The 24,863-nt window shown below is 49.8% G+C and overlaps 1 protein-coding gene across 6 annotated transcripts in view; it reads right to left on the reverse strand.

Annotated features, from left to right (window-relative positions):
• RNF220 (ring finger protein 220) overlaps nt 1-24,863 on the reverse strand; it is a gene marked incomplete at its 5' end in the record, with an annotated part of 215,697 nt that overhangs the window by 2,643 nt on the left and 188,191 nt on the right. The window contains 8 exons of one of the 6 annotated variants that reach the window (XM_080922000.1): nt 3,146-3,224; nt 3,359-3,414; nt 3,512-3,604; nt 3,788-3,884; nt 11,182-11,314; nt 11,729-11,772; nt 14,634-14,676; nt 21,504-21,605. In XM_080922000.1, coding sequence (XP_080778126.1) covers nt 3,146-3,224; nt 3,359-3,414; nt 3,512-3,604; nt 3,788-3,884; nt 11,182-11,314; nt 11,729-11,772; nt 14,634-14,676; nt 21,504-21,605 — 647 coding nt within the window. Of the gene's footprint in view, nt 1-3,145; nt 3,225-3,358; nt 3,415-3,511; nt 3,605-3,787; nt 3,885-11,181; nt 11,315-11,650; nt 11,773-14,415; nt 14,604-14,633; nt 14,677-14,806; nt 15,037-21,503; nt 21,606-24,863 lie in introns of those variants that run through there. The other 5 variants (XM_080921999.1, XM_080922002.1, XM_080922001.1 and 2 more) reach the window with 5 other exon arrangements.

A 24,863-nucleotide genomic window follows, 5' to 3' on the forward strand; every position in this document is an offset into this window, starting at 1 on the left:
AAATCCTATCTTGGAAAACAAATAAAACCAAACAAAATTCCAATTTTGTACACATAGGTACTGAGCCTGTGGAGACAAGAGGGCATCAGATTTCTCGGAAGTGGAGTTACAAATGGTTGTGAGCTGCCATGTAGGTGCTGGAACGGAACTTCAGTCCTCTCTGACAGCAGCCAGTGTGTTCCATACATTGGGCTCTCTGGCCCCTTTTTGTTTTTTTAGATGAACATATAAAGTGTGAGATTTCATCAGGCATTTAAAAAAGTATTGCCTGCCCTTCCTTCTGAGTGCTGGGATTACGTCCAGGGCTTTTAACATAGGAATGCATTCAACCAACTGAGCTACACCCTGAACCTCATCCTTATGGTTTCGAGAGATTGTTTTTTAGGGATCGTTCTACTAACCTAAATTCAACAATGCAGAGTTCCCCTGAAGGCAGAGGCTCACTTGCCAAAACACATTATTTGTGACTATTTACTAGTGGCACAGGCCCTACTTAGGGCACGTAAGCATGAGAAAACATTTGCCAGTTCAACTTTCAGGGAAAAGATGAGATGTAGACCCAGCAGCACCAATGAACAATAGTAGTTAGGAAGATCTCAAGGACCCACCCAACCTGCCAAAAAACACAGAACAAACAATGGTGCTGGGGATGTGCCTTAGGAAATGGCAACAGCTAAAATGTACCACGTACTGATTAACTGCCAGGGGTTTTTACCAAGGAGTGACAATTATCTTATTTATACCTCCTAAAACCCCGTGAGAAGATGCTCGTTTTATATGTGAAGAACTGGGTAGCCTGCCCAGGCTGTGGCAGACCGAGCCCACACTGCTTACAAGGAGAGGTGTCTCCAGGCCAAGGAATGGTAGAAACAAAGACCAAGCAGCCCACAAGCCCATGCAGGCTGGTAGACAAGCGAGCGGAGAGAGAGCCGACTCCTCAGCCAGCAGCAGGAACTTGTTATGAGCAACTGGGGGTAGGGTGGGATCTGACAGAGTGAGGGAGGTTTAAAGATGCATTTGATCAAGATTGGACTGAGTGGTATTCTGGAGCAAGAGGGTATCCAGCTAGCACGGGGATAATGGAGGTCTGTGACTACTGGACACCACAGTCAGAAGGAAGTATATATAGGGAAAGTCATGGGAACATGTTTGTTTTGTCTCATTGCATACCCCAGGCTAACCTCAAATTTAGTATGTAGTTTAGGTTAGCCTCAAACACATAATCCTGTTTTCTCAGCCTCTAGAGTGTTGAGATTACAGGAACGCACTACAATGCCCAGTTGGTAGTCGTGACATTTAATGTACAACAAACGTAATCTCTTTTTGGGACATCAGCAGCAATACAGAACGTGTTTTTCTGGTGGCTGTACACAGTGGGCCCATAATCCCATTCTCAAGGGACACCTAAAGGGCTTGTGCCAACTCTTTAGTGCTGGCAGATTCCCTGGAGGCTCCTCACTCAATCTCAGGACTCTGGGAAGCCTTCATCCTCAGATCCCTCATTAGCACTCACAGCTGGCTTCTTTGGCATTTTGCTCAATGCTGTATGGACCATCCCGGTGTGGACTGGCAAACTTTCAACACGGGTGAGGAGCCATGCTTTCCCAGTTTTCTAAGGTCTGCCTCAAGACCTTCAGAGCCACATAGGGGCTAGAATACAGTTCCAGAATGAACTGCTCAGTACACACACCCCTTATCTATCTGCTGCAATACCATGGCTGGCATGGCTGTGAGCTTTTTCTGAGTTTAGGGCATGGATGTTCTGGTCAGACTCCTGGAGGAAGCCCTGGCACCCTTCCTCCCTTTCCTGGGTATAAAATGGACCTAGGGCTGGAACCTGGACTTTGTGAACTAGGATGTCATGGGGACTGAAGAGAATCCATCCTGGTGAATCTGATGGAGATCTCTGTAGAGCAGCAATCAGTTCCTACCTTGTCCTAGAGTGCCCCACCCATTGGAGCCTGTGCTCACACAGGTGGGACAGAGAAGCTGACGTCCCCCAGCCTTGGGTGGGTAGCACCTTCATGGATGGCCACTGGCTCTGGCCCCTGCCTCCCCCTCGGGCGCCATCCTTGATTAATGATCTTGTCTTTCTGATTTATGAGCAGCCCCTCCAGACGAGGGTGGGTGCCTCTTACAGCCCCGCCCGCCCTGCTCAGCTGGAGTAGGAGAGAATTATTAAATAAACATCCATACGTCACCCCCCCCCCTAAGCTGGTTGCACCGAATCCGTATGGCCCGCTCCGGCGCTGACACGGAGCAGCTGCGGTGATTCATGGGCAGCCGGGCCCTGCGCTGCGGCCCATACATCATGCCAGCAGCACTTGCGGCCCCGGCCGAGATAAACTGATCAAGCACAACGGGCTGGAATGAATTTATGACAACACAAAATGGAGGGAAACAAATGGGAGGTGACCCAGGCCACCGACCCAGCCCTGCATTGGCCTGCAAGCCACTCTTCTGGCAGGAGGCAAGATGGAACACTGGTCCTAGAATGAAGAGGCTACCCTTTGACCCCAGGCAACCTATCCTCCAGCTGGAGGGAGGGGCAGGTTCAGAGAGAAGCAATGGCCAATGGCAGCCACTCCTGGCAGCCCACACTAGACAAGTGCACCTCATGGGGCCAGTATTGGGCCCTTTTTAGGCTTCTGAAAAGGTAGCAGGACGGCCAGCTGATATCAAATCCTGTGGTGCTGTCCGGCAGCCCTGAGTAAAGTAACAATGGCTCTCCTTTTCCTCTGGTGGAGAACCCTGGCCAAAATTCCTACTGGAAGTGATGAGACCCACTGCTCCTACCTAAAACCTCCTGCAAGCACCACCCGGGACAAGAAAAATGAAACCAATTTAGCTCCCGATTAAGAAACAGAAACTGGAGATGAATCAAATGCACTGGCTGGGCTGGGCGGCCATACATCACATTCCACGTGCAGGGGCAGCTACAGCGGGCAGAGAAGTACTGCTGCTCTCCACCAAGGCTCCCAGGGCCACGGCCCAGTGATCAATTCACAGAGTCACGCTTAGCACCAGCTGGGCTCCACTGCCGGCTGTGTGCCCAGGGCAGCAGGACTCAGCTGTACTCAGAGGGCCAGAAGCCCTGGCAGTAGGCCTTTCTGCTTGCAAACCTTTCCCAGCCAATCGTACTTACTTCTCAATGTCGCTGTTCTTGCAGGTCTTCTGCATGGCCTCCTGCTTGCTGCTTTCACCATTGCTGGTGGATGGCATCTCTGTAGGGACAAAATTTCAACTCATACTCTGGATAGATGAACAGCACAGGTGAGTGTCGAGGACTGGGACAGTCACCACCATCTAAAGATGTTCTCGCTCACCCCCAATCCTGCTAATCTGGGTCAGGACTTACCATCGCTGGCCCATTTAGAGAACTCGGGTGTGATGCGGGTGCTCGGGGGGCCACCACTAGAGGGAAGGAAGGAGAAAACTAAGTGAGCCTGCAGGACAGCTAAGCCCCGCCTCCAGGGATCCCTCCATACAAACTGCCCACGCCTCTGCCCACACTTGCTTTAGGACTGCACCCCTGAGTGCCTCTCTCTCCTTGGCTTCACCAGGCTCTTCTCCTGTGCACGGGATGACATCAGCCTCTGTGTATCTGGCATGGTGGTCAAGGACAATAGACCCAAGGCTGCAGTAGAACATAAGGGCTCTGAATCCTCAGGAGCACCCCCACACAATTCCTCCGGGAGCTGTGCCTGGCTCTAGGAGCACGATCACGTTTTAGAGGCACCAGCTACGTTTGTTACTGTTGGTTTGCCCCACTTTGCCCCAAGGATACTGTGGTTTCCCATACTCCAGAGTGTCATCTCCATCCACATCCAGGTCCGCATCACTGTCTGGGTTCTCTTTGCCACTGCACATAACGAAGCCGGAGCCTGTGGGAAGCAGAGTGTTAAGGGCCAGAGGACAACAACTAGGCCAAGAGTGCCCTTTCTGCTGCTCCCAGGTAGGAACTGGGTTCAAGATGAGACAGATACAGGTACAAGCAGACATTCAGGTTATTCCTCATTATTTCCATCCCTTTCTCTATATCCCTCCCTAACCTCTAAATGTACTGCACGTAGCTCCAGGTTGTCTCTGCTAAGCTCGCAAACTCACACACCATATGTGATCCTTAGTGGACACTGTGACAAGCCTCTTATACATCTGTCTTCCAGTTCCAGGAAGAGCAGGAGAGTAGAGAAGCTCAGATCCAAAAGGTCACTCCCAACTAGGACCCAAGCATCATTCTATCTCAGTGTCTAGCTTGAGATCCATCAGAGAGGAGAAAAGCAGGCTAAGGCCAATCAGAGCCATAGAGTAAGACCCTTCAGCCAACATCCTGATTTGGGCCACCAGGTCCTTTGCCAGCAAAAACACCAGGCAGCTGTTCAAATATTTGGTGTCTGAAGCGCCTGACATTAATTATTCATCTCCACCTCACACAGCCCAGATTCCTGGACAAGTGTAGTTAGAGAGGGATTAGAAAGGGACAGGCAAGGGAGGACCGCACGCACACCTGCCTCTCAGAGCAGTGAGAAGGGAGTCTGCTGATCCCCAGAGGGCATTTGACCCAACCAAAAGCAGTTGTAAAGGATGAGCTACCGAGGCTTCACCAAGCCTGCTTTATACGCCAAGTGGTCTCTGACTTCTAAAAGATTTCCTCACAGGCCAAGGTCAGAGACCAAAGAGCTGTCCCTACATCTTTGTCCTTGTGGGTCTCAAGGGATATCTTACTAGCCAGACCAGCAGTTCTGCCAGGGACAAAGGAAAATGAAGGACTTTCCCCCAAAGGTTCAGAAGCAGAATCTTTTGCATCAAAGAGGAAGCTTAGAGCTCTGCCCACTAATTTCAGGAGTGTGTTCTTCCTGCCTCAGCCCACTCAACCGTACAGTCCAATGACTCCTTCCTGCTCCCTAGCCATCGCTGGCTCCCATTGCACACACCAGTCCAGGCTCCAACCTGGTCACTTTGTTCCACAACTCCTATGTGCAGAAGCCGAGACTGCCTGCTATGTCCTAGACACAGCTAACGACCTCTCATGCCATTCAGTGTATCATGATGTGTTTTCAGGCAGTACCTTTTTCCTGACTTCCCTGTTACCCCTTCAGTTTATGGTGTTAAGATTCCATCCATCTCTCCACCCCGGAAGCTAGTCAGTGCCTAGGCTCTATCTTCCTGACAGTGTTCATTTGGCGCCTACCCAAAGGGACTGACACACTTGAGGCAGCAGGCAGGTCAGCAGCAGAGCCATTAAGCTGGGAAAACACCAAGTTACAGCTCTGTCTCCTATTCACAGCCAGGTGTCCTGACAAGCAATTCCCACCCTGAGGGTGAGTGGCACCTCTATAAACCCTCTGACAGTTTGGGAGACAAACTCCGCCATCAATCAGAATGTAGCTATCAGGTTCACTTACAGCCCGCACCCCATAAGCCCTGCCAAACCCTACCAGCCTCCAGTCCCAAGTGCATGCAGCTCAGCAGCAGCAGCCTCAGAGTTTCTGGCCTGCTTAGCTTAGCCATGTTTGTGGGTGGGAAGAATCAAAGAGAACTTTAGTACCACCTCTGAGCTCAAGTGCTCTCCTCGTGCTGAAGGGGGGTGGCCTTTCACTTTCTACATTCTTTCAGCCTTTTGGAGACTATCCTATCCGTCCTGGTATGAACAGTTTCAGTCCTATCTCTCCTGGTATGAACAGTTTCAGGGTCTGGTTCCCATCCTCCAGGTGCTTGAGTGGTGACTTCATCAGGGTCCGATTACAAACCTGTCCCTTCCTTGATGTTGTACCAATACTGTTCCTTACCACACTGAAAACTTCAAGGGTCACAAGCCTGACTCCACTCAGCACCATCCACACCATACATCACAGCAGTACTGGCTGAACACTGACAATATTGTTCCATGTCTTATGAACCCCACACAAGGAAGGCCAGGCCTGGTAGGTTAGTGCCCAGAGACATTTATCGTTCTCACAAAAAGGGTGGGCATGACACATCTTGCTAGCTAAGAAAAGGCCTTTCCTCTTCTGGCCTGAGCAGTTTTCTACTCTGATGCTCATCCCATTCCCCCAGCTGAGACAGATGTGGGGAACCTCTCACTATCCCCACAGGTGTTCCAAGCAGGCTGCCACCACCAATTTTACTCCAGTACTAGCCCCAACCTGCTTCCCCCTCCTTCCCAGCACATTAAACTTTATTTTCTTAATGAAATGTCACTTGCTGACTTCTGGCAGAATCATAATAAAAAGAAACGGCCATAAAGTCGTTTTATGCCGAAAGCAGCCCTGCCAGCTTGCCCCTCCTCAGTCTTGGAGAGGAAGGCTCCACAGTCATTTTATGTTCACAGCGGCTGGAGGATCCCAAGCCAGTACTCAGAAGCAAGATGGCACAGGCAGCTCCCATCCAAGTCTCTGGGAAGAGCAGGCAAGCTGCTACTCCTGCTGCTGCTATGCAGAGAAAAACTTGGTCCCTGGGACCTCCAGACCAGCTGCCGGTCACCAGGGAGGTCCCTCTGTGATGGTTCTGCTCTAGATGAAAAGGACAAAATGGCTGGCAGACTAAGTCGGATGGTCAACAGTGCCTGGCACAGTTCCCTTTCCTCGAGTGAATGCTTGGAGCCCAGCTAAGTGCCAAAATGATATGGAAGTCTAAATTTTATGAAAATGACCCTGCTGCCATAAACTCATTTCTTCCTGAGCCACTGAGGGGGGAGAATCAGTGTTAATTTAATCAATTGATCAAATGATCGATTGAGAAACTGGAGATGCCCGTTTACTGGGGCCAGTAACATCCTGGAACCTGAAACCACAAAAAAAGGAACCATTGATTTCCTCACCTGCTGCTCCCAACCAAACCAGAGCCTGGGGAGAAAGGAAAGTCTTGGGGCTTCCAGAGCCCAGTGCTTGCCTACAGGGAGGGCAGGGGCAGCAGCTTCCGGGGAGTTTTACACTGGAATTAGTTACAGATGCAGTTACGGTGTCTTGTGTAAACGCCATCGATTGGGGAGCTGACAGTCTGGGGAGCTACGATGCGGGACAATCAATCGGCCTGCAGTGTCACCTGCCACCTCGCTGAACAGTTGACAATGCAATTATCCAGTGTGGAGGCAGGGAGTTGGCGTGTGTCAAACGCACTTAGCCACTTTCCGGGCCTTCTCGATAACGCGTTTCACTGCCTCACATCAGGAGAGTCACACAGAGACAGACGCCGCTTAAAACCATTGATACTTGCTCTTTCTGCCGGCACTCCCTCTGTTCCAGCTTAACAATTGTGTTCCAAAAGGTGATTAAATCCTGTCCACTGCCACAGGGGACAGAAGAAGCCTTGCTCCTAGCCACACCCCTCCCAACAGGCAGCCATCATAAACGGAAGGTGGTGGAGAGTCAGAAAACAGCCACCTAACCCTTGTATTCCAAACCTGTTTCCAGTGGTATACTGTTCCAACATGCGTCACCCACAGGACTAGGGAGCACAGTGTCAATCGGAGACAATTTTGGCAACTAGAGTTCCCATGTTGGCCCATGCCTGTGGGGTCACATCTTTCACACTCTTGCTCCATAATGTTGACTAAGCTTTATCAACAGTTATATAAGAGAGATGTGAAGCTGCCTCTTCCTGTTCTTCTCTCATTAAATTGCAGGGTACTTACACCCAGCCTTAATTTAAGACAGAAACTCAGCAAAGATGGTACTTTAGACAAGATCTGGCAGGACAGCAGCCCTCTGTAACCACTGACTTAGCACCTTCCCTCTCCCTACTCTAACACTCTCCCACCCAAGAGAAACATACACACAGACTTTGTAGCTCTGGCTGATCTAGAACCCACTATGTAGACCAAACTGGCCTCAAAATTAGAGACCCACTTGCCTGTGTCAGGAATGCTGGGATTAAAGAAATGTACCACTGTCTCCAGCCTACGCCACCCTGTCCGAAGGGCTTTGTGCTGCATCCTCCAAGGCTTCAGTGAGGGCTCTTAGACATAGGTGCAGACAGACACTTTCCACTTCCTGAGTATCATCCTGGCAAATAAACATCTTACCACTCCTGGCCCATGACATCACAGCCCCCCTTATTGAAAACCAATCTTTTCTATGCCCTTTGAGCAGACTGTTCTTTCTAGTTGTACCAAATTCTAGCTTCCCCAAATCCAGATAAGTGAATTCTTACTGGCAACCAACACAAGGGAGGTCTTACAGCCCAGCACCCCATACCTCTTTCTAAGACAGAGGAGGTAGGGAATGAGAGGGAAAGTGATCCCTTACTCATTGACAATGGAGTCACATGTTCACATTTATCCCAAGGCTGCCTGCCTCCCTTGTGGCCTGTTTCTCTAGCCTGAAGATACTTGCTCTGCCTATAGGTTTGGCAGCGTATCCCAGAGAAGCATCTTTTACCTTGTTAGTATCCTTAGATGAAGCACTGAGCCCTGGGTACTACCCATATGCAAATACTGCTAGCAGTGCAAAGACCTCAGGTTTCAAGTGAGCAATCGGCAGTTGAGTTGCAAAGCCCAAAGAATGTTCAGAGACCTGTAGTATTCGTTAGACAAGCTACCCTCTAGGCTTTCCCTATTTCCTCAGGTTTTGTTTCTTAATCTGTTTGTATTAGGATGCAGAAGCAGATGAGTCTGAGGCCAGTTTGGTGTACACAGTGAGCTCCAGACCAGATGGGGTGGCAGAGTGAGATCTTGTCTCTAAATAAATCAGAATCTATCTGTAGGCGGACTTCCCTCCGTGTTCTCTTGCTCTCTTTTGTCCGGAGACATTGAACCTCCCAAGCTCTCATGCTCACAGCCTGTTCTTCCAAGCCAAGCGTCTTCACCTAGACTCTTGCTTGACCACTGCCTCCCATAGATTACATTCAAGGCAGCAGCTGATCTGACCCGTGTAGGAAGCTTTGGCAAAGATGACGAAGGGACCCTAGTCTGGAAGAGGGACGGGAATGAAGGGATATAGGGACTTATCACAGTTCTTCAGTTCTTTCATATCTAACAAGGGCAGCAATCTCTGTTCTGTCAGCACGCACAGTACAGCTTAAATGGTCCTCACGACTCTCCTGCTCATCCTGCCTCTGCCTCCCTCTCTCTGAAGTCGGCTGGGCAGCTTCTTCAGCTGGCGTTATCACTCCCTCTAACCGGTCTTGGCAGGCAATCTAATTCCTCCTGAAAAGGTCACCGCCATTTTAACTGCCTTTCAATCACATTAAGCAGGAGCTGCCCAGCTTGCGGCCCAGCCCGCCCGGCGGGCGATCAATGCACTGCACTGACACCAGCAGCCTGGCAGGGCCACACCCAACCCCCCAAGAGTTGGGCCTATTGGTCCTGGCCAGGGAGGGTAGGCTGACAGATGGCCGGCTTTTGCAGATGGGCTTCAGGGGCAGAGGCAGTCAGGATCAGCCAGGGCCTCTCTTTGATAGCCCCCTCCCACTGAGGAGGCTCAGCCTCCATTGCTCCACTCTCTGCCTCGTGGCCCCCGCTGATCTCGCTGTAAAACAGCCTTTCAAGTCAGCCTGTCTTTTGACTGCACTAAGCTGTTTAAGAGGCGGCAGCAGCTTCTATCAGGAAAGCTGGAGCAATTCTCTGCAGATAAAGGCCCCTCCGGCCCCATTCCCTCTTCAAGTCTCACTCTCATTCTCGCTCTCCAAATCGCTCAAAGAAAAGCCCTCTTTGAACTCTCCTCAGGAATTCTTAAAAGGAACAACCTCACAGTGTAAACACACCCAGAAAAATGATACCTACCCAAGGCCTAAGAGCCTCTCACACCCATCTGCAGGTGCATCCCCATGCAGAAAGACTTTACTTAAGCAGTAGGCCCAGTGCAGCCTGACCCATTCAGACACTCCAGGAGCCCAAGAGCCATCGGGTGGTATTCCGTGCCAAGAAACCCAAGCAGCTGCGGCTGCACTGGTGTGCATGGTTTGCAGTTGACAGCAGAGCTAATCCAGGACTGCCTTCCACCCCTGTGCACACCCTAGCACCCATGTGCATAATTCCTGGGCTCACAGGCTCCAGTGTGCATTCTTGGAAGGCTTCAGAGCCGCCGGAGCCCCAGGACAGAAATGCTCTGAGCAATGACAACTAAGGCTGTCCACCTGGGGTAGGGTGGGGGACAGTTTGGTCTAACCCTCCTCATTTACACTCTGACTTGTCTTCAGACTGGTGGGACACATGCAAGAAGCACAGAGGCCCAGTGACTCATCTGCACTGAATGACACTGCAGAGATTTGATCTCAGCAGGAGCCCAGGTGGCGAGGCTCTAAGGAGGCAAAGGCCCTTCTTCAAGGCTGCTGTGAGATTCCCCAGAGACCACACACACTGGCATGCACAAGGGTGTTGCCCAGAAAAACAGGAGGCAGATGGGATGCAGCCTGGCTCTCTTACTGACCACAAACTGCAGTGCCAACTGTGCTTTTACACACAAACAGGAAAGAGCTAGAAGCCAAGCAGCAGCTACCTTTCTCTGTCCATGGCGACAGAGCTTGACAAGAGGACACTGACCCTGGGCATCTAACCAATTCTTCTGTCTCACCTAGGGGGCCAACCCTTGTCTCAGGAGCTAGGAAGGGAGCGGAGATGAGTGGGGCCCTGCAGACTCTTCTGCAGCAATTGGGGAGAGCCCAAGGGAAGCAGGGAGCAGCTGAGCCCAGGCCCCTGTTCCTTCAGGGCAGAGGGCGCCATGGGAGAAGAGATGGGATCAGAGCTAAAATTAGATTCACCAATGAAGCTCATGGGAGGTCAAATTTTGCCATAACTCACTCTCTCCTCTGTAACTGATTTCCCTGACATAGAGCTGGGGAGGAGGAGGAAATCCAATGTGTTTGCCTAGAAGCCCTGAGGGTCCCTGGTGCTGGAGGTGTACAGCAGGTTGCTGGATTCTCATTTATCAGCCTTAAGAGGGATGGAGTGATAAATGCATAACCGTCCCTTTAATATTTTATGCAGGTGCTAACGCGGCTTGGCTGTCACCTTCAATGCATCACCCGAGGCTGAGAGCCCCCCTCGTCATTGCTAGCTTGCAGCCTCACAATTCCATTTCCCCACCCAAATACATCCACTTTAATATGCACATCACAGGCAGGCAGCACGGTCACAAAGGAGCCCCACGAGCAACAGCTCCCACGTGGTGAAAATGATGACCAGCCACCGGCAATGGCCTGGTCACCAGAGTGCCAGCACCTAAGCTGTCAGCTGCTTTATACCTCGGAAGCCACCTTCCAGGAGTGAGGTGGCCCGTATCCGCTTCTGCCCACACCACTCGTACTCCTCAAAGCGGTTGCTGTTCTCATGCTCGATGTCCACGGCATCATCCTCAGCCATGCAGGAACCTTCCCTCTGTGAAGAGCAAAGCAGGATCATGCAGAGGCCAGGCCGTCCCTGCCTGCTCCCACAGCCTGCAAGGAAGGCACAGCCCTAGCCCCTGCTTCAGGATATCAAATGGGCTCCCTTGAAATACACCCAATATGGCAATCAAAGACCTAGGCCTCTTCCCCATAATTTTCCACGGGAGCCCAAACAGGGAATGAGTGGAAATGAAAGCAGAAGAGAGCAAAGAACAGAGAAGCTGCTGAGACCACAGGAAGACCCCAGGAGCCCAGAGATCAGGAGCAGTCAGCAGCAAGTGTCAGGGAAGGGGAGAGGAAGGGAGGTGGGCGGCCACAGCCCCTCTACCTTAGAAAGGCAATGCTCCACATGCCTACTCATCTCCTGCTCCGATCCTGCCAGGGGGCGGTTGCACAGGGGACATACCTGCCCTTCATCTTGCTTCCTCCGTTTCATTTTCCCAATCCGAGCTGCATGAAGAAACAGAAAATAAAGCACAAAGATAAGCTAATGGTCACTGTCACTCAGTACTTCAGTGTCGTAGAAGAGCGGCCACATCCTGCCCTGCTGCCAGCCATTAGCTTTTTGTTCGATGCCTGCTGTCCTCAGGGCCCAGGCTTGCTCCTTGGTGGGCCAGAAGTGTCTATCCAAGTGCAACCCACCCTTCCTAGCTGCAGTGCTTGGTGAATCCAGTAGGCGGAGATACTCCCTGTAGTCATGGTTGTCCCCAGAAGAGCACTTACTCAGGCTTTGGAAATACAACCCTACAAAACATTTTCCTGGTTAGAATTCCAGATTATTCTAGAGCTTGATTTGATCCAACTGACTCACCCTTTAGAAGCTTCCTTTGTTCCAGGGCCAAATGCTCTGAAGTATGGCACCTAGCACACCGCTGAAGACTGTGACAAGAGCACAGTGTCTCTGATGTCTCTGCTGATCCCATTTTACAAGAAAAGAGACTGAGGCCCAGTTGTAAAAGTAGAGTCTGAATTAGACTTTGGGCAGGCAGGAGGACCCAGGGTACCTGGCGAGGGCAGGCCTTCTAGTGCTTACCCAAACCTGTCCCATCACCTCTAATCAGTACAGAGGGCTGGCAGGCCCCAGAGGCAGAGGCCTGCCTGCCATGCTGTCCCAAAGGGGGCTCAGTTCCAAAGTGCACACTACAAGCCCACAGCACTGCTAATTAATGCTGAGAGATGCGATCATTTCTAATTAGCTCACTAATCCTTCTCTGCAGCCCTCCTGTCATTGAAGCAGGAAGGGGTCAAAGCAAGATTCTTTCCCTTTTGCCACTCCCAGAATGCAACAGCAGGATAGGCGATGGCCACTTTGAGACCAGACTGATGGTGGAAAGGTTAGGGAGCTTGTCAAGGAGAGGAAGGTTTGTTACTGAGGGGCCAGAAAAAACTTTCTTGGGTATGCTGAGCCTGAAGGGTCAGTGGAGGGAAACACAGGTCAGAGTCTGTATGCTAAAGGTGACAGGGTCTCCTGTGTGGTAGTCTTAAGAGCCAGTACTTCATAGAGAGGCTCATTTACACCTACATCTTGAAGCAATGGTTGTCTTCCCACATCTTAACAGACAAGAGACCTTACCAAGGAACACACGTAAGTACTTCATAAGTATCAAAGGCAAGACAAGAAACCAGGCCCGACTCTACAGCCTATTATGCTCCCTTGTACCAGGAGCTGATTCCATGAGTCTGCTAGGGCTCCAGCTTTTTGCCTGTTGAGGATCTAAGGTAGGGAGTTTCTCTAAGTGCAGAACAGCAGCTCTAGAAGAGCCAAACCAAAGGGAAACTTACCAGGCTACAAGAACTGCACACGAACTGCACATAAACTTTTAGAACCTAGGTTTGGAGTTTAACTTATCTCTCCAATTCCCTGTGTTTCCACTATAGAGATGTGACTATAGTCTGGGCCCTTTGTTCATATAGATGCAGATCCCTGCTTTGCTTGGAATTCCAGGCTTAGGCAGGCTTGACACTGCAGAGCTAGGGACAAAGAAAGCATGCAAGACGTAAGAAAGGCACTGGGCGAAGGCTCCATGAAGATTCTGGAGATGCAGTGTGGAGCAGTGTGCCAACAAAGGTCTCTTACAGTCTCATCCAGTCTGAAGGTACCTCTTTGGGTAAGAGACTTTGTAAAACTTAGTAAGTGAATCGGGGCATGGTGGCTCAAGGCCTGTGATCCTACAACTTGGGAGGCTGGGCTGAAGGATTGCCTGGGCTACATGGGAGGTGGGGGGGGGGTGTCTTGACTCTACCCTTGCAACTCTTGTAAGCCCTGAAAAAACTTCCCTTAATGTGGTAAGGAGTTTAGTTCAGTCCCTAATGCTGTCTCTATGAGTCAAAGCATTTGGCATGGCTGCAGCAAGCAAAGGTTTTAGGGATAATCAAACTTTAATCATGGCTCAGCTACACTAATTTGGTAATAGGAAACAAATGATCTTCAGTTGCCAGAGTCTCAGTTTCCTTATTTATAAAACGTGTAGTATTTTCCTCTCAGATGTGCTGAGACTGGTCCTACAATGAGTACTCTTCTCTTCTGCACACTGGGCGAAGCCTGGAGGTGGCAATCAAATGGTAAGGGCTGGGGATCTTAAACATCCACGCTCTTTCTCACCAGCTGGCCCAGAGACCCTAAGCCCTTTACAGCGAACCCCAACTTACACCACACCTCAGTCAGCACAAAAAGCTGGACCATTCAATTGTGTTCAGCAAACAGGAATGCTCCAGAGGTTTGAATCCAAAAGGGGGACCGCCAGGTAGTGCATACGCGGCCTGCTTTCAGAAAAGGCCTCTAAGAGCTGTCGAGCCCACGCTGATCACCTTTGTGAAATGTGGGCCGACTGATAACTCAAAGAGCCCTGGGACCAGTTAGTTCTGTTGCCGTGGGAACTCCAGATCTCATTGCATTGTCAAGTCTCAGCAGAGAGGCTGCATTCACACTACTGGGCACTGATTAAAAACTAGAAGAAAAACATTCTCAGCGCCCTTCCGACTTGTATAGTGAGATCCCAGCAGTCTGCAAATTCAAAGCTGAGCTCCCGAGTGGAATTGTGTAGCTTGTTCCTCATTCTCCGACACTTATTGTGCCCCAGGGTTCTTTCGGACCTTTAGAGAGGCTTGGGCACGAGCTGAGTACCGTAACCCTCCATTAGACAGACGGGGAAACTGAGGGCGGCAGCCTTGGTTTGCACTCTCAGACGCTGTGACTGCCAAGAAGTCAGTTGGCCCGATGATGAAGAGACCCAGGCAAGCCAGGAACTGCGGGCAGTGAAGGAGGGAGGAGGCCGGGGGTGGGGCGGAGGGAGGGGCCGGACCGGACTCACCATTCAGTCGGGTTTGCCGGTTGGCTCGCACTCGCAGGAAGGTCTGGGAGAAAATCCCCGGCAGAGGCAAAAATAGAGAACAGAGTGTCAGATGCGGCCTGGAGCCCCGGTCCCTACCCTAGTGCCCGACCCTCATCCAGGCCCGCCCCGCCCCAAACAGCCCGTAAACAAACCTACTTCCTCCCTCCCGCCGGCCCCCCTGCTCCGCCGGCCGCTCCGGGCCCTCGGCATAGCCGCCGGGGCTGCTCTAACGGGAGCCCGCGGCCGCCGCGCGGTGCCGCCCCAGCCCCAGCCTCCGGCGCTCTGGGCCCCGCAGCAGCCCGGCCGGCAAGGGAGGCGATGCGGGCGGATTCCCCCCGGCTGCCCGGCGGCGGCGGCAACTCAGCTCCCAGCAGCGGCGGCGGCCATGTTGGCCCTGATCACGTGATCCGTCGCCGTAACGCGCTGGAGGTGAAAGTTCACGGGGTGGGAGGTGGAGGGAGGTGGGCAGACCCGGGCTAGGAAATTGCGGCTTGCAAAAGGGTTAACTACCTGCTGGGGCGGTCCCCCCTCCGGCCCCTCCCACAGTCTCTAAGGATTCCGGGCCCCAGGCTGGGCCGCCCACTGGTACGTCCCACCGCATCATGCTCTCTCGGCCTCGGCGCGCGGACCCAGGGCAGCACCTCCAAAGGGGTGCTCTTCCAGGGAGAAAGCCTAGCAATTCCCGATCATCCGCGGGCCCTATCTCTGCCAATGTCCAGCAAGATTTCCTCACGCCTCTAGCCCAGCACAGGATGCCCTCCATTTCATCGCCTGCAGGCCATTCCTGGAGTTCTCACGAGCATCACGTGCCCATTAGGCTAACAGTGATGCAGGCTAGCCTTCCTCCTGGGTTCTCAGTATCACCTGTTGAGGGGTACTCCAGCGATTGCCTTAATAGCATTCACCCCTCACACTGAATCTTCTGGATCTTGGGAATAAACCTTTAGATATTCAAATTTTCTTATCCGCTCCTCTGGTCTCTATTTCCTACACAACCTGAAGCTTCCTCCTCGCTTGCATAAGTTTGGGTTGGTGGGCTGAGCACTCCGGAGCTGGAGTTGGTAAGACTCATTTGGACAAACCCAGAGCCGAGAGTCTCCTAGCTGTAGGAAGACACCCCTCAGGATTTCTTCAGTGTCTACCTCGTTTTCAAACGTTTAGTTTGTAATAGCTCCCAACTGCAGGTGTTTCGCTGCTCATTTCTTGACCTCCAGTGTTTCTCCCTAAAACCAGTCCTCCTTGCTTCACACCTGATCTTTCTTTTGTGCAAAATTAACGCGTTTCTTTTGCTTTAATTCTTCCAAGGACTTGTCACAGAGAAAATCTGCAACTTGACCCACCTGCTCTGCTCTGTTGTACCACAGCTATTCCATCCTTTGAGCCCCCGCTTTCCCTACAGCTACCTATAGATCTTTAGAACACTGTGCTCTGGTTCAGATACCTTTGTGCTCTGTGCTAGCTACTGCTCGATGCTGTGCGTCCTCAGGGCTCCAACAAGGCTCCTTTTTTTTTTCCCCTACCCCATTACTGGGTTTTTTTGTCTTGAGTTTCCTCAGAAAGTTCCTTAATTTTCTTCTGATCACGTGTATGTTCACTATCTAAATGTTCTTTTCTTGGAAGGCAGCTCATCTCTGTCTAGTCACCAAACACAGGTTTAGCATGACAGCTGTCAGCAGGACAGCAGGCGTGAGGCAAGGGTTGGGGTGCTAGAGTTGGAATACACAATATCCCCAAAGGCCAGTGTATTAAAGGCTTGACCTCTGGCTTAGTTCTCTTGGGAGGTGATAGAACTTGGAAGAGGTAGGGTCTAGTGAGAAGTCTGTGCCATTACAGACCCAAAGCAACAAGGCCAACCAGGAGCTAAAAGAAACTTCACCTCAGAGATGTGTTACAACAACAGAAATCTGGATGAACACAGTCAGTCTAGCATACAGCTTCTGCTTCAAATTCCACCTTGTTTCTCACATGTTACATTATTAGGAAAGCCTGGAGACCGTGGACTCTAGCTTGTACAGTTACCATGATGGTACAAGTGGTATCGTGGTTGATGTGGGGTACATTAGACAGTCAGTAGGGGCTAAATGAATTCAAACCTGAAACCAGTGGCCTCTGCCTAATTCAGAGATTTGATTTTTTTCCACCCAGTGTCAGGGACTGAACCAAAATGGGGCCTTGAATATGCTATGTGAATGCTCCACTACAGGGCTACACAGCCATTAATGTGCTATGTGAATGCTCCACTACTGGGCTACACAGCCATCACCTTTCTTTACTCCAGTTTGATACAGGGCCTCAGTTGAACCTGAGCCCAACCTGGCTTCAGCTTGCGATCTGTCCCATGTCAGCGTCCTGGGTAGTTGGTAATGCCCAGCCGACAGAGTTTTAAAGTCCAGCTTATTTGCCCGGCATGGCAGAAAAGGACAGGAGATACCCAGCTAGTTTCCAGTTTCATGTCCTACCGATTTCGCATGCTCCTTTTTAATGAAACTGAACTGTAATGTCCCTCAATCACTATCACACATTATCTTCACACACAGTAGGGCCTTTATCCATAATCTTTCACACAGTATGGTCTTTATCTAGAATATCTTTTCTTTCTTGTTCTACAAGGGGAACTTCTACTCCTTTTCTGAAACCCAGGTCGGACATTATCCTCTCTGTAGGACTTCTGTGAGTTTCCTTTTACAGTGTTTGGAAACTTACATATTCCATTTTCATCACATTTAAACTCAGCCGTAATGAAGGCAAGGACACTGGGCTGGGCTGGAGTAGAACCAGATAAACATTTGAGCAAAGGAAGGCTAAGACATGGTCTTTGCTTTGGAGGAACTCCAAGTCTAGTTAAGAGTTTGATTCACTGTGAGAGATTAAATGTGGTCGATGTTCTTTATGGGTTTGCTCCAGAACAGCATTTCCTCACCTCACTTCCCTTATGGAAAGGCTGACTTTGGGTCTGGCTTTGCCTAGCAGATACTGATGGGATTGATGGTGTGTAACTTCCAGATTCTGGTTTCAAGAAGCCTTGCAGCTTTGGCCACTGTTTTAGTGGGAACACTTCTAGCATCTGCTAAGACTAGAAGGTGAGAGGTAGCTCAGGAGCCAGACTGGTTGCCTAGCATGCATGAGAGTCAAATCCCATTGTCCTCCTGTTCCAAAGAAGGAGAGGGAGGGGGAATGGAATGTGGACAGGACAGGAACCAGGGGCAGTAGAACTGTAAACATGTGGTGAGACCAGTTCTGAATGAGCAGTGTAGATGAGGGAATGGCTAGGCAGGCCTCTACATCCCATCACAGATACACCCGTGCATCTGTTACTGCTGCATTATTTACAGTAACAAAGAAATGAACCTAGATGTCCATCAACAATAATGAGGGGCTGCAGGGATGGCTCAGCAGTTAGAAGGAATTGTTTTTGTAGAGGATCCAAGTTCAGTTCCCAGTACTCACATGGTGACTCACAACCATCTGTAAATCCAGTTCCAGGGGATCTGACTCCCTGTTCTGACCTCTGAGGACACCAGGTATTCACATAGTGCACATACATATACAAAGTCAAAACCATCATATACTTAAAGATAAATCTAAAAAGAAGGTAAAGGAAAATTTAAAGTGTACTATATATACACTATTGAAGTGTGTGTGTGTGTGTGTGTGTGTGTGTGTGTGTGTAGACCAAAGATCAATGTTGAGTGTTTCTTCAAGCTCTCCACTTTATTTTTTGAAATGGTCTCTCATGAACCTGATAGTTTATCTCTGGTAGCTGGCAGAGAAGCAAGACTTTGGGATTTTCCTTCTTCTGCCCAGGCCCTGGAGCTATGGGTACCACCAGCCTGTGCTGTCTGGCTTTTTATGAGGGTGCTGGGAATCTAAGCCTCTGTCTTTGGGGTTACATAGTAAACTTTACTCAGCCATCTCTCCAGCCCTAAACAACGGAATCTTATTCAGCTTGTAAAGAAAAATGAAATAATGACATTTGCAGGCAAATGGGTGGATCTGGAAGGTATTATATTAAGTATATTAATGTATATATAGCATATTTTAATTTTCCATTCTTTAAATATTTTTTAGATTTCTTTATCTTTAAGTATATGATGGTTTTGCCTTTATATATGTATGTGCACTGCATGAATATCTGGTGTCTTCAGAGGTCAGAACAGGGAGTCAGATCTCCTGGAACTGGAGTTACAGAAAGGAGGCTATGGGGCATGGGGTGGAAAGTCATGTCGGAGGATTGCAGGAAAAATCAGCAAAACACATTTCATGCGAAATGCCACCATGAAACCACATGCTATATATAATTTAAATTTTTTGAGAGAAAAAAATGGAAATATTAATTTATGCTAAGTCAACAAATTTTGGGTGGAATATTGTATATTATTGTATAATAGACACATTTGAACAGGTGATCACAATAAAGAGTAGCTGTGGTGAAACACGGGACACAAAGGGTCATGTGAAGAGCTAGATAATCTGGGAAGACTTCTTGGAAGAGACAGTGTTTCAGTAGGATATTGATGGACAAATAGAAATTAGTGGGATAAATGATTCCGGTCAAAAGCAGCTTGTCTAGGGAGATGGGACGAAGAGGGTGTGTTCAGGTTATGGGCAGCTTTAGTTCAGTAGGATAAGGCCAAGGCATTGTGGGAGGGAGTCTCACAAATGGAAGCTGGGATTACAAATTGGATCCAGATCAGAGAGTGCTGTGGTGCCCTGCAAGGAGCCTGGATTTGAGCTTATAAATTGCTGAATCCAACTTGTCATTAAGAAGGTATTTGGAAATCCTTGAGTTTGGGAGCTTGAGGCAAAAGGACTGCATGGAGTGCGAGGCCAGCTTTAGTTCTATGACAAGACTCTGTACCACCCCCCAAACCACCCTGAAATGTTTATATACAGAAACACCTAGCTATAATACTAACACTTGGGAGGCAGAGGCAGGAGGACCACTGTTAGTTTGGGGCCAGACTGGGCATCATGGTGAGAAGAGAACCTATCTTAAAGTAGGCATGGCTGTTTGGGGTCTAGAAAGGCGAATTCTGAGGGGTACCCGAATGTGCTCTGGAGGTTTTCACACCCCCTAAAGCAGCTGAAAATAAATACCAGATAGGAATGTGTGGGCTGGAGGCTTTCCTCACAGTCCACAGAGAAACAAACACATTTTTGAGGATAGGGATGGGCTCAGGGAGTTGATTTCAGGCTGCTGGGAGCACAGAAAGGGGACAGGTCTCTGAGGGCAGGCCTCCCGGCCTATCCTTTGGAAGGGAACTCTGAGGGCAGGGATTTGTTGTCTTACACCCAAAGACCCTAGAGTCAGGTCATGTTTCCGCCTCCAACCTGGTTGTCTGATCAGTGCAGTGTTCCAGGACTGACTGGGTGTCTCTCTCAAAGCAGGGTTCTCAGGACTGGAGAGATGGCTCAGTAGACACTACTACTTCCAGAGGACCCAAGATTGTTCCTAGCACCCATGTCAGTCTTCTCACAACCCCCTGTGATCCACCTGCAGGAGATTTTATGTCCTCCATGGGTACATGTGCACACACACCTTGCACAATTTACAAACAAACCACTGTCCGCGAATGCATGGATTTCTCCCTAGCCCTGGCACTCTGGGATATTTCATATTTTTACATATTTTTATTATTATTCCTTTTTATGTGTATTGGTGTTTTAAATGTATGTGGTATATATAAATATATGTATGCATGTACACCATATGTGTGTGAAGCCCACAAAGATCAGTGGATGATGTTGAATCCTTTGAGACTGGGATTCTAGATGGCTGGATGCGCAGGGACCTCTGGAAGAGCAGCCAGTGTTCTTAACCACTGAGCCATCTCTCATCCCCTTGAGTTACACATTTTAATCCCACACTGAGGAGATGCCAGTGGAGGATGGGGTCTAGATTACTCTGAGACCTAGAAAATTTTGTCTTCTTCTTCTGAATGGTGCTGGATAGATCCGCACTAAGCGAGTGCTCTGTTGGTGAAGTCACATTTCCATCCTCCAGCTGTCATTAGCACTCCTCTCTGGAAGCCAGGCATGCCTGTGCCAGGCTATCCACTGGGAGGAAAGGGGGTCTGAGAAGACACCTTTTTTTAGTTCCAGCCAAAATTGCATGGACATCAACTGAGACCCTGGCTGTTATCTACCTAGGTTATCAGTCCCTGCTGTTCTGCCCTTCCACGTCAGGTCAGGGTTCCTTTCCCTGTCAGACTGAGGCTACCTGGGAATCCTGGATACCACTGAAACAGATGTTCTTCAGAGCAGGCTCTTGTTTTCTGCCATCTGAGTGGCTTCTCAAAAGCAGGGCTTTCTTTCGCAGACCAAGGCTCCTGGAGGACAGTCCCTCTTCCTTTCTACTCAGAGAAACCCCATGTACAGTTTCCTGCCTTCTCTGATCTTTTAGGGACAGCAGGTTTATTTACTTCCTGCTTACTAAGATACCCAAAGGCAATATCTGCCAGCTTCTTTCCCTGGGTCTGATCTCAAGGTTTGACAGGAATGAGTGCTTATTTTGGCTCCATGGATCTGGCTTTTGAGGACAGAAATCTTCAGTGATCCTGGCCTATGCTTCCAGGCCCCTCAGAAGACAAGAATTCCATAAGCTACTCTGCAATAGATAGGATGCTTCAAAGGTGCTCAGAACCAGCAGAACCCCAAAGAACCTGGCAGCTCACCCTAAAATCCATCTACGTAATAAGGCCCATTTCCCGACGACTGCTTTCTAAGTTAAGTGGACACATAAGGCATCAAACATAGCTCCAGGCTCTTCGGGAGGAGTCAGCATCACAAACAGGCTTGAATCTCTCACCCAGATGAGATTGCTTCAGTCTTCAGCCACACCCTCCTCACCTGGTATCTGTCTGAGTGGTGCAGGTCCTCGGTGGCAGAAGAGTGAGGGGAAGCCGTCGGAGAGTCTCCTTCCCTCTTGATGGAAGCAGACAACAGGAGGGACTGGAAGAAGAAAAGAACACATGGCCCCAGACCAGATTAGAGCTGCATTCCATGCCCAGGAGCTCCCAGTCCCCAGGGAGTTTTAGAATTGAGACAGAGGGAGGCCCAGGGACAGAGGACGACTCTAAAAACCTGGAGTGACATGGTCAGGCACCGAAGTCCAGTTGTGAGAGAGGATGAGTGGACTTAGGTCTGTGTATAGACCCTTGATTGTTTATTTTGTTTGTCACAGTGTCTCACTCTTAGCCCAGGCTGGCCCAGAACCCCCAGGGATCCTCCTATCACAGCCTCTCACTTGCTGAGGTTACAGGCATGCACCATAGCACCTGGCTAGACTCTCGCTCCTGCTAAGCTCTCCCTCTGTAAATCAGTTGCAGTAGACTGAACTAGATGTGCTTTGTTCCTCCTTCAAGAACAGATACTCTGGGACCTACATGAAGTATTGGGGGTAAAGTTACATACCTGCCACCTTGCCTGCCCCTAATATAGGCTGATGGCAGCCCCACTCTGGAGACAGTAAATTAAATAGTATGTATGAGTTCCTGGTGTGTAGCTGGGGATGTGCGCTGGGTCCATTTAGGCCTGCGCTGTGGTGATGACCCCAGCAAAAACCTCCAGCAAAACTAATCCCCCTCCGTCAATCCCGGATGGCCTCTTCTACATACGCCTGCAGTTTAGATTAATAAACTGTCTACTTTAAATTGTGTGTGAGCACCACAATTCTAAACACCACATGGCATGTTTAGCCCAAGAGCCAGCTCTTGCCAAGGCCTGTTCAGCTGCAAATGGGGGGGGGGGGGGCCACAGAGGCCTAAAACCAATCCCTTCCCTCTCCCTTCTTCAGTTTGCACAGCTCTGAGCCGGAAGCACACAATTCTCTAGAAGTCCTCCTCAGCCTGGAAAAAACATGCCAAATCGCCAGTGACAGCCCAAAGAAAGCAATTTGGGGAGGATGGAGCGGTCATTTATCCTTCATCTCTGACTGAACCTTAGGATGTGACCCGAATGCGATGGCCATGCTGTTCATCCCTGGCAAGGACCTCAGGAAGTGAGGGGGTCTGGATCCCCAGCTGCCGATGTGCCAGGGTGCCCTGACACATCCATGGCCCAGGAGCTTCAGGAGAAAAGCAGCTGCAGAGGACCTGGGGTGGGACTGGCTCCCAGTGGGACTTCTTCAGCTACCTCATGGGAGGCCAGAAAGATGTCAGGCAATGTTCTTCTCCACTCCCAAGGAAGATGTTGAGAAAAGAGAACAGTGTGCCACAGTGTGTGGGGCCCCCAACAACAACAAAGCTTTTCTGTGTCTTACTCTGTCTCTCTCTAGATTAGAAGCCCTGAGAGGCCTCAGCATTACACCTGGGGCAAGCGGAATAAAAAAAGGTCACTGGCGCTTTTTAAACATGGACCAAAAAGCAGTAAAATGTGTTTTGAAAAAAAAAAATCCTGGCATTAAATCATGACTTTTTGCCTGGCTCTTCGCCTCATTAAAAGTGGCCTTTTGGAAGGTAAAATTATCATTGTAAGCGATAAGATCTTTAAGAAAATAATTCACGGCTTCTTCACCCTTTAATATGATAGCCGCCACCGGCTAATTTTTTTCTTAATGGCAACGAGGCCATCAATCTTGTCTAAGGGCCCCTCGCCCTCTCCTTCTCCTCCCTCCCTCCTTGCCTCCCTCCCTGCCTGTCCTCTCAGACTCTGGCTTCAGCCTTCTGCTTCCTACCTCTTTCTCACATGACCTGCTTCCCTAAAGCTGAGGTCAAGGCCAAGGGGAAGGCAGAGATTGTTCAGCTTTGGGGCATGTATCTGGAAGCAGGTAAGCGGCGGTCATTTTTTCTGCGTCTTCTGATCGGCATGCCAGTATGAGAGGTTGCAGGAATGTGTCTGTGCTTAAGGCTTGATGGATACACATTCTGACCTAAGGGTCATGTATATGAGAAGCAGGTATAGATGAGGAGCATGCCTACCAGGGTTGGTTCTCAGAACACAAGCCCATGGGCTGGAGAGATGGCTCAGTGGTTAAAGAGCACTGACTGTTCCTCCAAAGGTCCTGAGTTTAAATCCCAGCAACCACAGGGTGGCTCACAACCATCCGTAATGGGATCTGATGCCCTCTTCCGGTGTGTCTGAAGACAGCTACAGTGTCTTCACTGTAATTTATAATAAATAAATTTTAAAAATTTAAAAAAGAAAGAACACGAGCCTTTCTGGTCTCCAGGGTCTCAGGGCCGCCACTCACACCCAGGAAGAGGCTGCACCAGAAGCGTGGTCGTAACCATCACTTCACCATTAAACACGGTAGTTGGATCAAGTAAGCCCTGTGTGGTTTCCTGGTTCCCCCATTCTTTTCTCTTCCAGGCCTTGGCTAGAGTCTACAAAATCCCAGACTGGGCTGAGTTCTCTGTCCCTCCTTCAGAAGCTAGCTGTGACTTTGCGAGTTTTGAATGAGGGTGAATAGTTTTGACTTCTCCCCACTTAAAGGCCCAAGGGATGGTTGGCCAAAGTCATGAAGGTGATACTTGTCACTGGCTTCTTTTCCCAAAATTACCCTCTCAAAGGTCACATTAGGTCTTTCAAATATTTGGACCTCTTCATACCCCTTTCCCTCCTGGACTGCTAGTGGCTCAGACATTGAAACTGTTTTTTCCTCAGGGAACTAGAGAGTATGCTCTCCTGTGACCCCCCCCCCCAACTCCCTCTCTTCATCTTGATCAAAAGAACAGGGGTCCCTGAGGGGTTCTTGGCATCTGTTTTTATATCCCCCACATGCCCACTCATTGACTAAACTCTGTTTCCCAAGGCTCAACACCTGCTTCTCAGTCACCATGACACATCAGAGAGTAATGAGGGCTTCAGAGAAAGAGGGCAGCCTTATACAGAGGGAGGAGGCCAGGAATTCAGTGAGCACCTCTTCCTCTCCCATCTGCTGCTGTGGGAAGTCATGTCAATGGGGCTAAGAGGAGGTACTTGCTCTTCCTCTTTCTCCATTTGATCTGCTCAAGTTTCCTTCACAGATGGACCCAACATCTTCTCTGGCTCTTTATAAAGTGCACAGGCACGCACAAATACAGACCCACAGAGAGACAGAGAAAGACACAGAGAGAGAGAGAGAGCTGGCTTCTGTCTGAACTGAAGTTCTACACTTTCTTTCACTGTTTACAGCCCACCTTCCTCCTTCTCCCCAGCTTCAGTGTCTGTGTTGCCCACACCCTGGGCCACTTTTGACTCTCACCCTTTTCCTAGCTAGAAAAAGAGAAA

Source organism: Micromys minutus (genome assembly GCF_963924665.1).
Source record: "Micromys minutus genome assembly, chromosome: 9".
NCBI lineage: Eukaryota > Metazoa > Chordata > Mammalia > Rodentia > Muridae > Micromys > Micromys minutus.